The following is a 23,416-nucleotide window of genomic DNA, read 5'->3' as shown; positions in this document are numbered from 1 at the left end:
TAAAATAACTTGATTTAAAACTGTAACTTTTGTTTTATTTTTTTTTGCCAGATGATTATTGTTATCATCTAAAGCTGACCTCACCACTTATTTGTGACTTTTTTCAAAGTCTGAAAAGTAAAAAGAAATAATATACATACAGCTATATTTATATGTGGAATGGGTATCTAACACTGATACATGAGCCCTCTTCTAATATTGCTATCAAAAAGGATAAAAGCCTGTCTCAACCCAGTGGTATCACCCTGATGACACACCTGGTGTGAAGCAAGAAGGCTTAATTTCAATAATAATAATAGGGAATGGCCTATGCCAGTATCTGGCCATTCAATTAACTGTGGTCAGGTTTCCCTCTTGAAAGCTTCATTAAAATTCAACAGGACTATGCAATTCCCAGTCACACAGTCAGTGTAGCAGACAACAAATTCAACCATGTGATGAAAGTCATTCGCTTGTATACTTGTAAAACCAGGCCTTCATCAAAATTCTAAAACGATGTATATTCCAAACAGTCAATCTACAGACAGGACAATTTTTCACCATATAGCAACTCATAGAGTCCAACCCCTTACAGAAATTTCAATGAAGCCCCTATACATTCTAATGGAGCATTATTCATTTTACCACACCCAAGCAAAGCAATTAACATGAGGATTTAAGTGATTTGTCAGTCTCTGTAAGAAATCACTGCAAAAAGTTGAATAGTCTAAATTCCACACTGATGTGTTGTCCTTAAGTTATAATGATTTGATCAGAAGAAACACTTTTTGCCAATTCTTTTCATTATTTGTACGAACTGACGATCATATTACTATAATATCATCTGCCAGCCTTTCATACCCAACAAAATCCTGTTTTCACAATCTAATGGCAGAATACCATGTGATGGGTGCCCGCCGTCGTAGGTGTGTGTACGTACCCTGTGTGTGTGCATGTCCTCTGTGTGTTTGTGTGTGTGTGTGTGTGTGTATGTGTGTGTGTGATTTGGATTTTTAACTTAGCTTTTAAAAAAATTCAGTCATACTGCTAGGATGTCTGCAGTGTGGCAGATTAAAGTGATGTCTAGCACTGGGGCATCATGCCACAGACATGTAGCATCATGTCCCACCAGTCACATTATCCTGACACCAGGCTGACCAGTCGTAACACTAACCTCTTACTGTTCAATGCCAAGTGAGACACCTGCAAGTACCTTTTTTTAATAAACTTTTGGTACGACTCAGTTGGGGTTCAAACCTGGGACCTCAGGCATCTAAGGCATATGTTCTAACCAATTAGGCCACCAGTTTGGTTGAGCTAATACTGACTCACAGGTGGTACTGGTACATACTGACTCATAAGTGGTACTGGTACATACTGACTCATAGGTGGTACTGGTACATACTGACTCATAGGTGGTACTGGTACATACTGACTCATAGGTGGTACTGGTACATACTGACTCATCCACTAAGTTAATGTTAATAATTTATCACTTGTCTGAATAAAAGTCTAAATATTAAAACATTTGCTTTCCTTGAATATTCATATAATCCTAATAGGGCAAATTCACCATGTTGCTATAAATAGAATTTTGTGTAATTTACCCAAAAAATCTGATGTGCACTGCCACACTGCTTTGAGACACACAGTACAAAATAGGAGCATACACAGGGTGATGCTGATGTTGAACCATGTCTCATATTCTGTGAACCATGCTAATCTGCATACAGCAAATGTGTACAAAATAAAACCTAAATATAAATATTGACCAGATTTTGTAGATAAAACCATTCCCAGTTTCAGTACAATTATAATGTATACTTTGCCAAATGTTTTCATCCTTTATTAACCTCTTGTTTATTGTCATTCATGTACAGACTGATTTGTTTCAAATTTCTTGTATCTGTCAATCTCTTTGTACACTTATTGATTGTTCATTTGTTTTGTTTTATTCTTTCATTCATTTTATCCTTCTATCTACTTTTCACTTAACAATGTATATGCACCTACCTCTGTTTGTTCGTCCATTTTAGTGTACATTCCTTTTAATTATAAGACTGACAGGTGAAAATTGAAAATTAAATGAATTAGATTTATAATGTCATCGATAATAATTATTTAGAAGAATTTTGTCTTAATGCACACGTTTCTAATTATGTTGATACAGCCATGGTAGAAGATTCCATAAGATGTAACAAAATTATATCCAAGATTAACACTTCTCACACATTATCTTTTCTCAGACATTAGATTGTATGTGATAACAATGGCATAAAAATATAAACCAGTCAACAAAATGAATGTATTACATTCCTTGGACTTTTCCGTATTTATAAGTTCTAGCCATCAATTTTAAATTATTTGTAACTTCTGTTCTTCCCGAAATAATTTACTATTAGTTCCTTATGAACACTGCAGTTTCTTTTATTTATCAAGATGTTAGCGGAAAAAAAAATTGAAAATAAATGTTAGTGTGCCTATTCATCTTAATAAAAATAATTTACAGCTTGATTTCATCTCAAGTCATGTGCTCTGTGCCATTTATAAGCTAGACAGGAAACTGTACTTCATGACTGTCCATTATACTGTAAAAAGTGTAACCTGTTTTGTTTGCATCATAGGTCAGTATCTTAATTTCCTGAAATAAAGAATGTAAATTTACTTTTTGATTCCCTGTGTAGTTAGATGACACTACCCTTTCAGTTGTGTAAATGAGTAGTTTGACTATTTTAAGGTAGCTTCACCCTGGAAACATGGTCTTTATTTAGCTAGTCATATAAGAAAACTAAGTCACCATGTTACAAAGTTTGTCCATAGGGTTTAAGGTACTCATTATAAAATGATTCTGACCCTTTAGAAAAAGGTCTTTGGCACAGACAGGTCAGACCTGAAATATTCACCACTTTAAACAATTATGTTGGAGAGGTGTAATTACAAGGAAAGGGAAACCACACCATGAAGAGACCAACAGGCAGCACTGTTATTATCACCAGTGAAGGTTGTGACATTTTATTATTATCATTTCTGACAGTGTCAACAATGGGCAGACAGCTAGCTTAATTAGACACTTTTGTATAAATCTGAACCCTTCCTTTCCTTTACTGCAGGCCAGCGGGTTCAATTACCCCTTAATGTTTTAGTGTAGGACAAAGATAATGAAAGCTCTTGATTTGAATGTGATCAAAGAAAAATAAGTGTTGATAAAATACCATGACCTGAGAAAACCACAGTAAAATAACAAACTATTTTGTTCTGGAAAAAAGATTTAATCTATTGCAAAAATGAATAATGTTTGTAAACGTCAGATACTGATAAATAATTAGTTTTTTTAAAAAGAAATTATGCTTTTCAACTTTGATATTTGACCAAAAAAACTGTCTCACAAAATTTCCTGATGAGGATAAAGTCTCATTTGTGAAAAAGTCATCCGGAGTACCAACATATTTCATACAGTCTGTTTCCAGCTAAAAACAGTAATCTCAAGTACCAACAGATTCCATACAGCCTGTTTATAGCTAGAAGCCATTGCAGCTCAATTGGTACACGGAACTTGCATTCTAACATTATGGGTTTAATACCCACCCAGGCCAGTTCAGGTCAGTTGCCTTAGTGTCCTTGGGAAAGACACTATCCACCCAGGCCAGCTCAGGTCTGCTGCCTTAGTGTCCTTGGGAAAGACACTACCCATCCAGGCCAGCTCAGGTCAGCTGCCTTAGTGTCCTTGGGAAAGACACTACCCACCCAGGCCAGCTCAGGTCAGCTGCCTTAGTGTCCTTGGGAAAGACACTATCCACCCAGGCCAGCTCAGGTCAGCTGCCTTAGTGTCCTTGGAAAAGACACTACCCACCCAGGCCAGCTCAGGTCAGCTGCCTTAGTGTCCTTGGGAAAGACACTACCCACCCAGGCCAGCTCAGGTCAGCTGCCTTAGTGTGCTTGGGAAAGACACTACCCACCCAGGCCAGCTCAGGTCAGCTGCCTTAGTGTCCTTGGGAAAGACACTACCCACCCAGGCCAGCTGCCTTAGTGTCCTTGGGAAAGACACTACCCACCCAGGCCAGCTCAGGTCAGCTGTCTTAGTGTCCTTGGGAAAGACACTACCCACCCAGGCCAGCTGCCTTAGTGTCCTTGGGAAAGACACTACCCACCCAGGCCAGCTCAGGTCTGCTGCCTTAGTGTCCTTGGGAAAGACACTACCCACCCAGGCCAGTTCAGGTCAGCTGCCTTAGTGTCCTTGGGAAAGACACTATCCACCCAGGCCAGCTCAGGTCTGCTGCCTTAGTGTCCTTGGGAAAGACTACCCACCCAGGCCAGTTCTGGTCCACTGCCTTAGTGTCTTTGGGAAAGACACTTGCCTCTGCATAACATGACCAGTAAGGTTCTGAAAGTGTCATGAAAATCCAAGCAACCAAAGAATAAACTTTTGCAGTTAATACATAAGAATTGTAAAAGCTCTTTTCAGCTATTGAATGATCAACTGCTCCAATTAATTAATACACAAATTCCACCTACAGTATCTCCAAAAGCTGTCAGTGAGTTGTTGCTTATTTGAAATTTCAGCTAGTCACTAACCAATCATGTCCCTGGCAATACCTGATCCATTATGTAATTACACTTGTACAGTACAAAGCTGGTCTAAATGTAATTCAACTTCCCAAATGGTTAAAACCAAGAACAGTTTGCATGATACAAGACATAAACTAAACATTTAATGATGTCATTTTTCATCCAAATTCATAAACAAATGTTCACTTTTGGCTGAAAATAATTCTGTACCAAAGCGATAACACTTTCAACAGAAAAACTTAAATTTTACAGACAAGGCTAAGATAACAAGTAGATGTTGCTATCTAGGTTATGCCAATTTATCAGTTACACCCATGGCCTAACATGAGTATGTGTTGTTACCTAGGTTATGCCAATTTATCAGTTACACTCATGGCCTAACATGAGTATGTGTTGTTACCTAGGTTATGCCAATTTATCAGTTACACTCATGGCCTAACATGAGTATGTGTTGTTACCTAGGTTATGCCAATTTATCAGTTACACCCATGGCCTAACATGAGTATGTGTTGTTACCTAGGTTATGCCAATTTATCAGTTACACTCATGGCCTAACATGAGTATGTGTTGTTACCTAGGTTATGCCAATTTATCAGTTACACCCATGGCCTAACATGAGTATGTGTTGTTACCTAGGTTATGATAGTTCATCACTTACACTCATGGCCCTCACATGCCTAGATGATCAGTTCTACACATGACCTCACATGTGTGGGTGTTGTTATCAAGGTTCAGGCAATTTATCAGTTCCACACATGACCTCATATGAAGAATTAATAATTAAAAATGATGATGTTGTTTTTCCATTTAAGGTTATGTTGCCCTTGAGTGTTGTAACCAGAATACAGCATCATCTAATTTGTGCGATATTGTCAGTTCTGAGGTTATAAATCTTGCATTTTCATGATTATAAAACTATCAATTTTCTTTTCTTTTATAACAAAGATTTATATCTAATGAATTCAAGTAAATTGTAATGATTTATAAGTATGTCAATTCAATTGAAGTGATTTATATGTAATTATGTCAATTAAAATACAATGATTTATATGTAATTATGTCAATTCAGTTGCAATGGTTTAGATGTAATTATGTCAATAAAATTGCAAATTTATATGTAATTATGTAATTAAATTGCAATGATTTACATGCAATTATGTCAATTAAAATGCAATGATTTATATGTAATTATGTCAGTTAAATTACAATGATTTATGTGTAAATTTGTAAATTAAAATGCAATGATTTATTCATAATTATGTCAATTATATTGTAGTGATTTATATGTAATTATGTAATTAAATTGCAATGATTTACATGTAATTATGTCAATTAAATTGCAATGATTTATATGTAATTATGTCAAATTGCAATGATTTATGTGTATATTTGTAAATTAAAATGCAATGATTTATCCATAATTATGTCAATTAAATTGCAGTGATTTATCCATAATTATGTCCATTAAAATGTAGTGATTTATATGTAATGATGTCCATTGAATCGCAGTGATTTAGACATAATTATGTCAATAAAATTGTAGTGATTTATATATAATGATGTCAATTGAATTATAGTGATTTATATGCAACGATGTCCATTGAATTATAGTGATTTATATGCAACGATGTCCATTGAATTATAGTGATTTATACATAATTATGTCAATAAAATTATAGTGATTGATATGTAATGATGTCAATTAAATTGTAGTGATTTATATGCAACGATGTCCATTGAATTGTAGTGATTTATACATAATTATGTCAATACAATTATAGGGATTGATATGTAATGATGTCAATTACATTGTAGTGATTTATATGCAACAATGTCCACTGAACTGTAGTGATTTAATGTAATGATGTCAATTAAATTGTAGTGATTTATATGCAACGATGTCCATTGAATTGTAGTGATTTATACATAATTATGTCAATACAATTATAGGGATTGATATGTAATGATGTCAATTACATTGTAGTGATTTATATGCAACAATGTCCACTGAACTGTAGTGATTTATACATAATTATGTCAATACAATTGTAGGGATGGATATGTAATGATGTCAAATAAATTTTGTAGTGATTGATATGTAATGATGTCAATTAAATTGTAGTGATTTATACGTAATTATGTCAATTAAATTGTAGGGATTGATATGCAATTATGTTAATTAAATTGTAGGGATTGATATGTAATGATGTCAATTAAATTGTAGGGATTGATATGTAATGATGTCAGTTAAATTGTAGGGATTGATATGTAATGATGTCAATTAAATTGTAGTAATTGATATGTAATGATGTCAATTAAATTGTAGTGATTGATATGTAATGATGTCAATTAAATTGTAGGGATTGATATGTAATGATGTCAATTAAATTGTAGTAATTGATATGTAATGATGTCAATTAAGTTGTAATGGTTCACAATGGATCCAAACCTTTATAGTCTTAGATCAAATTTGACCAAGTTGTGTCAGACTTTGGAATAGACACATAAAAGTGGCCCACATTTTTGGACTTTCGAGTTTAATGAATTGATTTCTTAAGAACTTTATGCAAATCTGTGGATAATTGACCTACATGTTTGGGTCTTTCAAGCTTAATGAACTGATTTCTTAAGAACTTTATGCAGATCTGGGGCAAATTGTCTGTAACTAATGCAGTTACCCAAGGGACTTGATGGGTTAAATTGTACCCAAGGAACTTGATGGGTTAAATTGCCCTTGTTGTATTCTGCCATTTGCTTTATGAGGCATACACAGGACCCCATGCTAATTTTGATGAGTCTAGTAAACCATACAAATTGACAGGGCATGTAAAACAAAATCGGAATTAATGAGGTGCCTTTTTTACTTGTATACACTGCTCACTGTCTAGTCATTGATCTTAAATTCTTTGTCCATATAAGTGGTTCAGTACAAAGGACTGAACTGTTAAACACAAATCTTCCTTTGATCAGTTAAAGTAGGGCATGTCTAAAATGTCTCATTGTAAAATAAAAGTCTCTTACATTCATAATTACAGTCCACTTCTGACAATATGACTTCTCCAGATCTCTTTTTCCTTCAAGTTGCTAAAATTATTTATCTTCAGTATGCTTTGCTAATCTCAGTATTGTACTGAAGAAATAATTTAGATTTTCTTCTGGCATCTGTGTTTTGGTAACACATTTACAAAAATACAAGCTATATGTGTATAGTCCTTTCATCCAACCAGTTCCTGAAATCAGATGACCCCTATCAGCATCATACGTTAGATCAATTTATGTGTCTAAAGTAAGTGCTTTTCTTGTTGGTTATCACTGTGTCCATTATTTCATAAAGCTATATTGTCAAAACTGAATTTAAATGATCCAGAAATTGGTCTTGATATGTATGTTTGAGGATGTATTCAGACAAAATATATCAAACTACATGTATGTCAATCAACATTCTTCTATTTTACATCAAAAAATATACCATTTGTTTCTGCTTACAATACATTTCCTGTGATAGATACTCAATTTATACACCTTGGAATATGAAGTTATTTTTTATTACCTAAACAGGTGTCACCTGGGTTTGAGAATGGTGAAACAAGGTAGCCAATTTCAATCAGATAAAGCCAAAGCAATACTGACCGTTTGAAATGACTATTTATTAACTGAGTCATAATAAAGGTGTAACTGGACAGCAGTAATGGAATAAAATAATTTAACATTCCATCATAGCATATGTACACTACAGTATTTCCACAAACTGAAAAATTTACCACAAGGCAACAAAACTTCATAAAAAATAATTCCTGTATACAGTATAAAAAAAAATAATTCCTGTATACAGTATAACTTTACAAACTTGATGTACTGGAGGTCCAAATTTGTTTGCTCAGGGATTTAAGTGTTTCAGGTTGTTTAAGGTTAGTGTAATATATTGTAATATGAAAAAGTATTCATTTACCTGTATGTACAAATATTAATTTACCTGCAGGTACAAATATAAATTTACCTGCATGAACAAATATCAATTACCTGCATGTACAAATATCAATTGATCGTAATGTACAAAAATAAATTTACCTAAAAGTACAAACATTTTTTCCTGTATGCATAAGTATCAATTTACCAGCATATACAAATTTTGATTTGTCAGCAGTCTTTGTGAGTTATATTTTCAGAACTCTACTCTTGACTGTGTAAATGAAATGGTCATTAAGATCAGTTCTGTAACAATTATTTTCTGTTAGGTTTACTTACCCCCTCCCCCAATACTAACAAGAAAAGCAAAAGATTAAATGTTGAAAAGTCCCAATTGGACCTGACATCACTCTGGCTGACATGCACCTAATAACCCAATGCATGGTCCATTAATCTGGGTCAGTAACATTTATTCCAATACTGTTGATTGCATATCTCATGAAAACAACAATTGTTTCATGGTTTCTCCATTTTTCACGCATCACTTGTCCAATACTTCCTTTCTGCCAGGAAGATTTAAGTCAAATCTGGTTAAATTCATTAATCTGCAGTTTTCTGATATACGTGCTGTTTAAATGTTTATCTATTTTTAGCAACAGTAGCCCAACTGATGGTCAAATTATGTTCAGTGAATTTTTAAAAAGATGTCTAAAGGTGTTTCTATTTTTAGTAATGGTGGCCATGTTGGATTTTGGATTGGCATCCAAAGAAAAAATTAAAAATGTCCTTTTCAAGAATGCCCAGTGTATAATCATGCAAAAACTGATCGGTCAGTTTTTGAGAAAAAATTTAAAATAACAATTGTCAACATTGATTCATGATAGACCATAAGTAAGTGACTATATTATAAGTTTACTCAGCTTTTTCATTTAATGATTAAAAAATAATACACAAGCATACATCTAAAATAAAACTACATTTATTCTTAAAGTTTACCATGGAGAAATTTCATTTTAAAAAAAAAGTTCAACAACTTTTAATGCATGTTTAACATTTTAATGAAATGCCATCATCTGTAAGTTTAGCAGAACTCTTGAGCAAAGTGTTTTGATTTTATGCAGCATAAAAACAACATCAGTATTAACTCATTAACCCCTGGAGATTATCATAATGTTTGCCTGAAATGGTGTTAGAAATTTCATTTTTGGGGTCACTTATGAGTACATCTTAATACATTTTAGTTTTCTTATTTCTGGTTTTTGTTGTGCCTATTGGAACCATTTTTGTGTTCTGGCTGCTTTTGACTTGAAATCTCAAACTTATCCTACTTTTAGAAAATGTTCCCCTGTTCATGTGCAATTTGGACTGGTCTGCTTTAGATCTTGGGCCAAAATGTCTTAAATCCAGATACAGACTGGTTCTGAATGTATTTTGTAATTTGAGTAGAAAGTCTACATGATCTAGTATCATTGTAGAGCTACATCTGTCTACTTTTCTGTTTTACCCCCCAGTTTCATGTATTGTAAATGATGTTGATGGTACAGATCTTGGAAGTAGGGTACAACCGTATGATATGAAAATGTGGCATATGGGGTAATGAGTTAAATTTTTGTATTTTTATTTGCAAGGGTCATAAACAGGGTACTTCAAAACTTGACTTACGCTCTACATTGATTTATCATTTTAAAGTAGGGTACTCTTTACTAATCAGGCAGGTAGTACAATTATCATTAATAATTAGACTATCATCATTAATAATTAGAACTTCCCCTTATATTCCCTCTCTACTTACTGTATCAATTAACAAGTTAAAGACAAAGATATTGACTCCTTGATCACACTCTGCAGTGATTCACAAACCTAAAAGATATGGTATATGAAACAATCAAGTTGAAACCTCTCTAAGGTATTTGAAAAACCTCTGTAAAAAATAATATTCCAACAGTTTCTGCAAATTCTATTTTACACAACAAAAAAACTGTTGTTGAAGAAGGCGGAGTTAACCTTATTCTTGATCATCTCCTACATATATTACCACGTATAGCTGGCTATTTTCTGCGCATAGCTGGCTATTTTCTGCTTATAGCTGGCTATTTACTGCATATTAGCTGGCTATTTACTGCTTATGGCTGGTGAGTTATTGCTTATAGTTGGCTATTTACTGCATATAGCTGGCTATTTACTGCATATAGCTGGCTATTTTCTGCTTATAGCTGGCTATTTACTGCATATTAAGTGGCTATTTATTGCATATTAGCTGGCTATTTACCGCTTATGGCTGGTGAGTTATTGCTTATAGTTGGCTATTTACTGCATATTAGCTGACTATTTACTGCTTATGGCTGGTGAGTTACTGCTTATAGTTGGCTATTTTCTGCTTGTAACTGTCTATTTACTGCATATAGCTGACTATTTACTGCTTATAGCTGTCTGTTTACTGCTTATAACTGGCTATTTACTGCATATATCTGGCTATTTACTGCTTATAGCTCCCTATTTACTGTTTATAACTGGCTATTTACTGCATATAGCTGGCTATTCACTGCTTATAACTGGCTATTTACTGCATATAGCTGGCTATTTACTGCTTATGCTGGCTATTTATCATTTATTAGCTGGTTATTTACTGAATTATTGTATTTGCTAAAACTTAGTGTTGTCTTGATTAGATTAGTTTTCAAAGATCAAAGTATGAAAACTGTGGTTGACAATAATTAATTCACCTTCACCTTTAATACCTGTCACAACACAAGACTTACTTCATTAACCTATAAGAATTATAAACTCCCTGTCAATCAATACAGTCTGCAAATCATTCTCAAACAATACAGAAATCAGTTTAGTAACACCAGGGAAAATTTCTTGTCCAAAAAGTGGGATCTATTACCAGACAATGCAAATAGCCTATTTAATTTAGATTAGTGCTACATAAGCACCTATGTGTAAATATCTCCCACTAATTTCAGGTGCTTGAAAGAGATTATCTCTAATATAGTCGCCTGTCCGGTGTTTTATTTAATACAGTGGTTTATATTCCACCTTTAACCTTTACCTGATAAATTTCAAAGTATAATATCAGGTGTACATTAATGACCAGGTTATCTTACTTTCTGCCTGTCAAAAATGTACTACTTGGTTATGCTAGTTGAACAGCATGAACACATTGTAGACAAACATATATATTGAAGTGAAAGTTCAGGCAAAGGTATAAGATATTAAAATAAAAATGCCTGGACTCCCATTTAAAAAGAAATGTTGATCCCTATCACATGTGGAATATGTCAATGGTATATCTAATAAAATTCTCTATCTACTAAAAAGCTCAAAAATAGTTGATAGAATCTTCAATCTCTAAGAGAGTGAAATATTACACATTATATTAGTGCACTCCACACACTGTCAGAAGAAGAAGGATGCAAATAGCCATCCCAGTTCAATGGATGCTTTTGTGTTGGACCCCAAAGGCTGAAAATGTAAGATTGTGATACTACAGCCCACCACAAACTCTGGGAAGCTAATGTCACATGACCTAAACAGCAGCTGTGCCAGTGACACTGGTGGCAAGGGCTTACAAAGATTCTGCACCAACAAGACATGATGATCAGCTGAATGAATGAATCAACAAGACCTATTCCCTCCGATGAGTTACAAAAAGATGAAGAAACCAGTCACAGATGTGTGTGTGTGTGTGTGTGTGCGCGCACGCATGTGTGTGTACATATTCTTGCATGCATGCATGTTGGGGCCCTGAGTGGCCGAGTGGTCTAAAATGGTCTCCGTTACGGATCAATGCCATCTCACCTCTGTCTTCGTGGGTTCGAGTCTAGGATTCGGCTAACGTGGATATGTGAGAAAGCTCGCCAGTAGCTTCTCGTGGGTCGGTGGTTCTTCCCGGGGTTTTCCAGGGTTCTTCCTCCACCATTAATACTGGCTGCCATGCATAGCCTATCGTGTGCTGAGAAATGGCGTTAAACCCCACAGCAACAACAAAAAGCATGCATGTGTGTGTGTGTGTGTCAAGACCACCCCAGCTGACAGGAAAGAATGCATCAATATTCCTTTATTCAGTACCTTCATAAGATATAACATAATCAATTAACAAAGTTCACTTTATTTATTTCGTCTGTAAGAAACAATGACATTTTGGGGCACCAATTTGGGAAAGATCATCTTTTAATTTATAAATAACAGGCATTTCCTTGAGCCTGTTGTTGTGTGTGCCTTCAAGAGTGAAACAGAGTGAAAGAGCATATGTGACATTTAACAGCCACTTCCTTCACCCTATTGTTGTATGTGTGTGTGAGTGTGTGTGTGTGAATATATTGCAAGCACAAGTAAAAACACAGCGTGCAGAAATTTAGTAAATACAGAAATTATTGCAAAGTGAGGAATGTAGACTTGTATAAAAATGTGAACCCCAGTACATCCCAACCATTATTACCTGTGAGATGTGCTGGTGCAACATAAATAAACGCGGAAGGTAGGTAATTCCGTTTATCTTGGAGCATAAATATACACACATCTATTTCAATCCTATTGACAATTCCAACAAAACATGTATATACCAGGAATATGTGACCCACACCTATTTCAACTTTTCATTCTAAATAAAGGAAATTTTTTAAAACGGTACATCTCCACGCCAAGAACCTTTATATCATTGAGCCATGAAATTGTACATCAAGCTCAAAAAATGTACATCACTGAACCAAGAATCTGTACATCACTGAACCAAGAATCTGTACATCACTGAACCAAGAAACTACTTTTTAAAAAAATACATCATAGTAGTTGCCACTCAAACTGGATTGATATTATTGGAGGGGGTAGTGTACAAAATAAACCAAACAGAGTTATCTCCCTTGGATTAATTATTCCCAGGCTGAAATTTTCTTGTAAATTGATGTAAAAATTCTACATGGCATGCAGATAACACAAATACACACACACAGATAAAAACTTTATATTTTGTGTAATAATAACTTTAGTGTTTTTAAATAATTACTACAGCAAACTCCAGAATATCACAGACATAATAAATTTACATCTTTTAAAATATTCAAGTAAAAGACACATTATAAACACATTATAGCTACTGACACTTCAAGAAAAGAAAGTGTGATGGGAGTAATGTTCGCTTGTCTGTCTGTCTGTCTTCAAACATTCTAATCTTCTGAAGAAAAATTTCCATGTCAAATTCTTGAGATCTGTCCATAGTGGTTACTAACATTACAATTAATGTATTTTTTTGTTAGCTGTATCTGTAAATATACATTAACATTTGACAGATTAATGAAACAGCTCATAAAACAAACACAGACTTCTTGTCAAAATTATATATATATATATATATATATATATATAAAGAGAACAAAATGCTTGTTTGTGAAACATATATTTACCCACTACAGACACCATATGTCTATGCAAAATAACCCATAACCCTCAAAAAGCTGATGAAACATTTTAAAAATTGTTCTAAATTGCATAAAAGCCAAATGTGGTCATCTATTTATGCACACAAATATGCTTGCCAGACATTCATTTATCTTTCCTATATGATTTTTCCTAAACTGTTATCACAATCTTTATTTTAAAGTAAAAGTTCCAAAATGAGTTTTATAAAATAAAAATATATGTATTGGCCCTTAAAGTCGATTTTGTTAACTGTAATAACAAGGGTTTTGTAAACCAAGCTGAAGTCTGAAAGTTAAATCCTTTTACAAAATTTATGGATAAGAGTCCAATATTTGTGTGATGATGTGCTAAAATGGATTTGGGATGGATGTATAGACGTCAGAGGTGGACAGTATGGACTTAAGAGATGGATGGTAGCAAAGCAATATGCCCCCTATCACAGTGGAGGCATAATAAAAAAAGCAACAAAAAGCCCCCACAACAATGCTAGAAGTCAAACAATACTGAAAAATTACAGAAAACTGAAACTAAAGGAAAATTCTACTCAGAACTCTAAATTGAGGAAATATGTAAAACTGACAATTTGTTTCATTGGACTTTTATTTAAGAAAAGAAAACCTAGAAAAATCTGCAATTAATTATTTAATGGCATAAATTATTCAAACAAGTTTAGTTTTTTGGTTCATCATAAATTTGTAAAAGTAAACAACAATAATATTCCAAAATACTGCTCTTGTTTGCTGACAAAATTAATCTCTTAGCAAGTCTGAGTAAATGACCCCATTTCAGTGCTTTAGAAACACTTTCATCTCAAATGCATCCATTTTATAATACTGACAAGGCTGTCAATTTGATGTCTGCTTCATTTAATGGGACAAGTGAACAAGATTACCAATTTTTTTTCTACTTGAAAATTTTCTTACATCAAGTTACTTTTACTCCCTCCATTGTATTTGATATGATTTGCAACACTAATAATGGTTTTATTTACATCAGCAAGAAGAGTAACATGCCTATTGAATTTGAAAATTTGATATGGATGAACAATGTTCACTTCAAACCATTGTTGCCAACATCAACTCCAAGCCACTGCAAAAGAACCATGCACTAATCTACTCTATACTACTTAGTGTTCCTTACCCCGACTACCACGTGTATTGGATGATGATGTAGATGCAGTTTCAATACCAGCATTTAATTCTTCTAAATTAGGTGAGGTGAAAGGATGAAAAAGAATGAGGAATATGGTTTAGGATGGAGAACAAAGCAAATATAGAGAACAAAGCAAATATTTACACTTAAAACATGAGGATTAGTTTTGATAACTAATTGTGTTATTACAGGTAGCTTAAATATAGGGACATTACTTAGAGAAGGTTTTAAGTAATATAATTTACTAGTCATTAAAGTTCATATAAAATAAAAAGATAACATTCCTATTTGTTAATATCATAGCAGCGTTTTCTTCTTATACCCTGGAAATTTGTTTTATCTGAGGGGTCATTTTTCGTATAATAAATACTATTTGAAAGGAAAGTGGAAATGCGCATTAACATAGACAATGGGAATATGAACATATTTTCAAAATGATTCAAAATATTTGAAAACACTGATTATTTGGATGACACAGCTTAAGTCATAACAGTGTCAAATTACAAAAAGAAATGAAACGGATCATTAGTACATGATGATGGTAAGTGCAAGTATTGCATGGAAGTTATGTATTAATAACTTGTCTGATAATAATTAATAAAATATCAGATGTGTTACTTGATAAATGATGTAATAATGTTTGAACTATACATATAAGCAACAAGAAACTATAAACTGGCATAGATTTTAATTATGTATTTTTTTCATTGTAAAGGGAAATATGTCTATGTACCTACCTTCAACAGTCAGCATGCATCTGGTGGTTGCCTCCCCTGCAGAGTTGACTGCTCTGCAGCTGTATTTGCCTTCATCTTCAGGGAACACTTCAACAATATGGAGACAACATTTGTTGCCAAGGTTACTGATCTGGAAGTCCTGGGATAGACAAAATACTCTTTTTAGAGGTGACATATCTTATAAATTTTAAGTACATGTATTGTGAAAACTCTGTAAAATAGAGGTGCTGAGAATTTTAAAATAACCTAACAAAATTGACACTCATGTTGCAATGTCATTTCAAGACTGGCCTTCTATTCCATGAAAATTTTCACAACCATAAATAAGCTTTCTTGCAAAGACCACAGAATGATGGCAAAGGACAGTTTTTACCACTAAAAACATTTAATTAAACAACTTTATCCAATGGATGAAAGAATAACACCTTTTAATGTACAAATACTAAAGTTTATGCAGCAGTAATGAGTGTATTTCACTGTGATGTAGATTCACTATAAATTAATCGAAGAAAGCCAAATTTTGTGAACTTTAATTAAAACTTTGCATCTTATAACAATCCAAATTTCATATTTCAATAGTTATTGAAGAAATTATTGATTATAGCAAATTTTAACTAGATTTGTATTTTTAAAACATGTAACCCTCAATGTAGCCACTGCAGACCCAAATAGTCCAATTAGTCCCCAAAAATTCAAAACTGAAGAACAATTCACAAACTGCTACAGTAGTATGAAAATTCATCAGGCCATTGAATTATGCATCCAAATTAAATCTGTCTACCTTCCATGATTTTCCTAAATTATGCCCACAAATGTTTTGTTAAAATGTAAGTCAAAAAGGTTTGAAAAAATGTTTTAAACAAATTAAAAATAACATGGATGGCCTGAACATTCAATCAGGTCATCTACATAAGAAAATAAACATGTCTATCAAATTTCACTTGACTACCTCAAGTGATTTACTTTTACTCATGCTAACAAGTTTTTTGTTAGGAACCGTCCAAGTCCTTAAAATTCACAACGTTTAAACACATTAAATCTAATCATATCATCTACTCAAGACCATGTTAAAGTGTACAAAACTTCATGGTTCTAGGTCCAATAATATTTGTACTTATGCTTTAAATTCAACTTGGGATGGGGCCAATAGTTTTTGTAAGTATGCTCTAAATTCGACTCAAGATGGTCCGAAAGACCTGCAAGCATATGGACAGTCAGCAGCTATCACAGTAAGACATATTTTACTAAACACTTTTCATAACTATTAATACCAGAAAGAAAAAATAATCCCAAGATTTTTTACAAGCCTGGATATAAAAAAGTACATGAAATTTTTTTTTCTTCAAACTTTCTTCACAGTTCTGGGTAAATTACATGAAAATTTGCTTATCCAGGGCAATTGTTATCTAGTAACCACTGCCATTAGACAAGTTTTTTTTTAAGTGTTGCAAAATATCCAATGTTAACATATACACACACTCACTTATAAGTGGAGTCAGCTGCAAACAACATAAACCCTGATCAGTCAGGAAATAATATACAGGCAGATCAGGGTCTATGTTGTTTGTCCTACTGATTACTCCAAACAAACTGCATGGACCCAGATGATCTGGAACATTAGACATTAGCATATCTGTGTCAGTGCAGTTTGCAGTTGGATTGGACATATAATCAAGTATATAATACACCATTCCCTCGATAACTCGCACCCTGATAACTCATGAACATGCTTATAACGCGGGGTCAGGCATGGATCTCATTTTGTTAAAACCAGAAAATACAAAAAAAAAACAAAACTAATCCATATTTCTTGAACTTGAAAAAAAAATGGCGTTTAAAAATTGGTTGTTGTTGTTGTTGTTGTAAGGTTTAACGCCATTTTGCAGCACACGATAGGTCATATATGGCGGCCAGTAATAATGGTGGAGAAAGAACACGGGAAAACACCGGAAAGAACCACCAACCCACGAGAAGCTACTGGCAAGCTTACTCACATACCCACATCTGAGACTCGAACCCACGCAGACAGAGGTGAGATGGCAGTGATCCGTAATGGAGAGCACTTTAGACCACTCGGTGCCCCTCAAAAATTGGTAATTGAAACATTTATATATCGCTTGTTTATGGTCAAAAACAGTACATATGACCTGGAAACTTTAATTAACATTTTGAAATTGTCATATACAGTGGAACCCCGCTACAACGCGATGATCGGGGTCCATAAAATCGGATCGCGTTAAAAGCGGGGTCGCGTTAATGCGGGGTTTTACAATATTTAACTTTTTTTCCGAGAACATATACGTGTATACATGTGCAATGATCAAAAGTCGGCTTATCATCAGATGAATATTAACTGGAATGCATTAATTAAGATATATTCAAAATAATCGATGGCTAATATATTTATAGGTTATTACTGTGCATTAAAAACATTTACTAATTTTTATTTGTTTGAACGATAATACAGATTGACCGATAATACCAGACTATCGCTATATCATGAAAAGTGTATCAACACCGTATGCTACCGTGCCGTCGTGGCATGCAGTTCATCCATAATGGATGTAATTTCATTGAAAATCGTACAGATTTAAAATATTCAATAATTTTGTAATAGTCTGAATTCGTCGTGTAAAATATAGGATGAACAAAATATTGAAACCATTTACTTGCCGTCTGATATCGTACGGTCATTGCATGCAGCTATTCCCGGGTCTACATACGGTGTCTGTATTGGATATTATTTACTTTCAACTGTTTGTTGTTTGATCACACCGCCAAGCACAGCACACATGTTGGCGGCTTTCGTCCTTTGATGTTTATTAAATTGTGCGACTCTTGTATCAACCACAGCTTTGTCTGCTGCTTGGCTGTGATTGCAGTTAAATAAGAAGCCCATGTCGGCTATTGTTTGAGCAACGACTGTATACAGATTTCATGGAAGACAATCACAAAGACGATTTACTGGCTTTACTCATGGATCCGTAATAAGTAACACTTCCGATAATGTTTACTTCGGCTTAACAATTCAAAAACCTAATGAAACCAGTTTTCTCTTCTAGAGTAGAATATGGAGCTTCACCACAACCTGTTCAAATTGATAAATTTCAGAAGCCAAGCGTTGTACACACTATTTCTCGTACGTTATATATATCGTATTATTTTAGAATTCATACACGATCACTTCTCCAAAATCACTTAAAGAACCTGGATAAATTGTTAAGTTCCGATCGTTTATTATTAAAAGTCATACGCGAATTCTTCCACCAAATTATAATAAACGTTTTACACACTATTTCTCGTACGTTAAACAAATATTTTCACAGTCCGATAAAAATACACGTAAATGAATTTAAATTTCAGGAACCATGCCACGATCATATTATTTTAAAAGTCACAACTAATCTCATGCCCAAAATGAAGTTAATTTCTTGTTTTGTTTTTTTTACTTTTCTCCAAATTTTTTTTTTTCATGTGTGAATGAATATACGAAATTTCGGGAGCCATGCTACGACCGCGTTATATCCGAATTCGCGTTATGGCGGGGCGCGTTATAGCGGGGTTCCACTGTAATTGGTTACATTTTCCTTCCAAATGACATTTTCAGCACACCATAATTAAAGATATTCAAGGAAATTTCTATCAATGAAAATGTCACTTATGCCTAGTGTAGGCAGTACATTAATATTTAAATGACAATTAAACAATTTTTAGTAAGTGAAATTTGTGTTTTAATTCTATCTTTTAGTTTCACTAAAGCATAATCATCATAAATGCAATGTGTATTTAAATGTCAAATGTGTCAATCTACCGTAACAGCCACAAGTGTTTCTCTGAGAACCTCATTAAGTGCCGACTGTGTTTTGATAACTGACTTGTAGAAGTACTTGTTATGTTGTTAAAATGAATTAACAGCTGGCCTCCTTTGTATTAGGCCCTATCACATTATTTATGTCTTTTGAATCAAATAAAGAAGCATGTATATATAAAAAAAGGCTAAAAGGCACGCAAATCCTACATACCTAAAATCTAGTGGCCCCAGTTGTTATGTTGGGTGAACTCACTTCAGTTGATCAATCGAACACTGTTATACATTTTATTGTGTATGTAACATAAACTACCTTAAATTAACTAACTCTTTCAGAACTGTGATCAAAGATAGGAAGGCAACCAAGCGAAACAAATACTTCGTAAAATAAAGAACTTGGTTTTACAGATATGGACCATTGTGCGCAAGCGATTTTCTGAGAATTTCTGAACTGGCACTTAGAGATATCCTCAAGGATGATAAGAAATTCACTATTACTTTCAATGAAATCATGACATCAATATTGTACTAACTGAACAATACAAAAATTGAGTTTCGACATACGTGATTGTCTCATGAAATAAACGTCAGTAGTTTTTGAAAAAAAGGATTCTTGTTTGGTGGTATATCAACAGATAGTCTAGTTTCCGGCTACTTTGACTCCTGACTTGCTAGTATAATATTTAATACCACTCTGAGAACCAGACTAATCAACAAAACAAAGAGCAGTGATGTACTACACACGTTTTTGTATACACATGGTGGTTGTTGAAACCAGTTGGAATGATCTTTTACATGTTGGAAATTTTGAAAATAACTGTTATTTATACAGAAAAACAAACAACTTTATTAGAAAAAGCACATTATTAACAATTATTATCAGCGTGATTGTAAAAGGAGGATTCAGTCATTAAACAGCCCAGTTCCCTACCCCCCACAAATTTCTCGATGAATAAGTGAATTTTTTTCAATTTTACAGTGCAGTCCATGTTTGTGGATCCTGTTGTGTGTGAGTTATCAAGGGAGAGGTGTATACACAAATATTCCACCTACCTGACTGTCAAGTATTTCCACATTATCTTTGTACCAGGTAATTTGGGGTCGTGGAGAACCATTTACTGTACACTCAAGTGTCACTGCATCACAATCCTTGCAGTGTATATCATGCAATGGGTCACCGAAGTATGGCTCACTGAAACCCATGACAACCATTAGAATACAAAATCTATTTTATTTATATTTAAGTTATTATTATTATTATTATTATTATTATTATTATTATTATTATTATCGTTAGACTAATGTACATATATTAGCATGTAAACTAGACCAATGTTTTCCTACACTGTGCTATTATTGACCGAAATACAGGTAACAATGACCTACTTCACTGACTGACTTTAAAGACTACATTATATTTTAGAAATAATCTGAGTAATAACAGAGACTATACCACAGATGTGCATCCGATGCCCATCATGATTTAAACATGAATGCTATAATTATAGTTTCAAATGAATGAATCTTAAGCAATACTTACGTAGCAGAAGAACTCTCAGGAGACACAGGTTCTTTTCCAACTGAAAGGTGTAAAACTAAAGTTAAAATAGAGTTACTCCAATGAATTGCTCAGGCAAACCCCAATGCTTTTAAAACTCATTCTTTGTATCATGTTGGACCCACATGGTTTGTAAATCAAAATACATTACATATCTTGTTTCCCCAGGCAACAAATGCATGTAAAAAGCTTGGTCCAAAAATCTTTCGGAATGTCACGGCCACTGCAATTTTTGTGCATTTGAACTGACCCCTCCCATGAAAACATGGAGAAAAGTAAATAAATCATATCCCTCCACAGGGGGTCACCAAGTTTGATGAATTTCCACCCAGTGGATTAGGAGACAGAGTTACCGACAGTTTGATGGATGGACAGGGAGAGGGTGTCATAATATCTTCCCCTTCCCTCATCCACCACAACCGCAGGGACAAAAGTACTGAATGCAGACAATGAAGGTAATTACATGTGCAGATGATTTGATGTATCTTGTGATGTCATGCTATCAACTTACAAAGTATTCAAAAGTCTCATAAAATCAAAACAAAAATTATAAATATCACTAATTATAGAGAAAAAACTGACTTGTACTGGAATCTGTAAGTAGAGAAGGCATTTTAAAACCTAAAACTATGTATAAGAAAATTGAAGTGAAAGTATTTTTAAGTGGTATAGCATATTAGGGCCATGAAGTATACTCAGTTAATAAGTCATTAGGGGCAGGACGCCTGTGGTATAACACATCAGGTCCATTAGGTATTCTCAGTTGAAAAGTCATTAGGGGTGGTATGTCTGTGGTATAGCAAATTAGGGCTATCAGGTGTACTCATTTGATAAGTCACAGAGGACGGGTGACTGTGGTACAGCAGATTTGGTTATTAGGCATACTCAGACAATTATTCATTGCACCACATAACACAACTGGTATAGCATATTAGGACTAACAGCTGTACTCAGTTGACAATCAGGGTGTATAATGTCTGCTATAGCAGATAAGGGCTATCAGGTGTACTCAAGTGACAATCAGGGTATATAATATCTGCTATAGCAGATAAGGGCTATCAGGTGTACTCAAGTGACAATCAGGGTATATAATATCTGCTATAGCAGATAAGGGCTATCAGGTGTACTCAAGTGACAAACAGGGTGTGTACTATCTGCTATAGCAGATTAAGGCTATCAGGTGTACTCAAGTGACAAGCAGGGTGTGTACAATCTGCTATAGCAGATTAGGGCTATCAGGTGTACTCAAGTGCCAAGCAGGGTGTGTACAATCTGCTATAGCAGATTAGGGCTATCAGGTGTACTCAAGTGCCAAGCAGGGTGTTTACTATCTGCTATAGCAGATTAGGGCTATCAGGTGTACTCAAGTGACAAGCAGGGTGTATACTATCTGCTATATTAGATTAGGGCTATCAGGTGTACTCAAGTGCCAAGCAGGGTGTGTACTATCTACTATAGCAGATTAGGGCTATTATGTATATTCTGTTGAGATGAGTGCATATGATACATTTTTTCCAATTCTTTTTTATTCTTACCCAGTACTACCAGTTCTCCAGTGGTGGTGATGGTATTGCCATCTGCTGTCATAACAATACAGGAGTATTGTCCAGCATCATCAGGTCTCACACCATTAATGACCAACTGCTGTGTTCCATCTGCCTCAGAGGTTATTTTGATGTTGTCATCATGGGAAAGCTAAAGTGACAGAAAAAGAGGAAGTGTTCCTATGATATGACATCTCTATAATGAGTTAATTAATAGTGTATTTAAAAATCTGCTTGTAGATAGTAATATACTCTATTATTCAATGAGTTTCAGAGATTTCATATAAAACATTCTTATCAAATTCAGGTTATCATAGTAGTACAAGGAATTTTCATTAAGTACATGTAATTCTTCTATCATATTACACTGCTAAGTGTTCTATAAAAGTGTGACATGACACTGCTCAGTGTTCTGTCTGTAACAGTGTGACATGACACTGCTAAGTGTTCTATAACAGTGTGACATGACACTGCTGAATGTTCTGTAATAGTATGAAATGAAAGTACTCAGTGTTCTGTAACAGTGTGACATGAAACTGCTGTGTTTTCTTTAACAGTATATGAAACTATTGTGTTCTGTAACAGTGTGACATGACACTGCTAAGTGTTCATAACAGTGTGACATGACACTGCTAAGAGTTCTATAACAGTGTGACATGACACTGCTAAGTGTTCTATAACAGTGTCACATGACACTGCTGAATGTTCTATAACAGTATGAAATGAAACTACTCAGTGTTTTGTAACA

The 23,416-nt window shown here is 34.2% G+C and overlaps 1 protein-coding gene across 37 annotated transcripts in view; it reads right to left on the bottom strand.

The window, feature by feature from the left end:
* LOC149789875 (uncharacterized) overlaps positions 1 to 23,416 on the bottom strand; it is a 704,306-nt gene that overhangs the window by 105,718 nt on the left and 575,172 nt on the right. For 36 of the 37 annotated variants that reach the window (XM_089971883.1, XM_089971882.1, XM_089971887.1 and 33 more), the window contains 5 exons: positions 22,660 to 22,819; positions 21,107 to 21,146; positions 20,620 to 20,758; positions 15,759 to 15,897; positions 15,010 to 15,072 (listed from right to left, as the gene is read on the bottom strand). In XM_089971883.1, coding sequence (XP_089828009.1) covers positions 15,010 to 15,072; positions 15,759 to 15,897; positions 20,620 to 20,758; positions 21,107 to 21,146; positions 22,660 to 22,819 — 541 coding nt within the window. The remainder of the gene's footprint in view (positions 1 to 15,009; positions 15,073 to 15,758; positions 15,898 to 20,619; positions 20,759 to 21,106; positions 21,147 to 22,659; positions 22,820 to 23,416) is intronic. The other variant, XM_089971888.1, reaches the window with a different exon arrangement.

Source organism: Sinohyriopsis cumingii, chromosome 10 (assembly GCF_028554795.1).
Source record: "Sinohyriopsis cumingii isolate HCF-2022 chromosome 10, ASM2855479v2, whole genome shotgun sequence".
Taxonomy (NCBI): domain Eukaryota; kingdom Metazoa; phylum Mollusca; class Bivalvia; order Unionida; family Unionidae; genus Sinohyriopsis; species Sinohyriopsis cumingii.
Note: the sequence above shows the minus strand (reverse complement) of the source record. Positions and strands in the feature narration are given on the sequence as shown.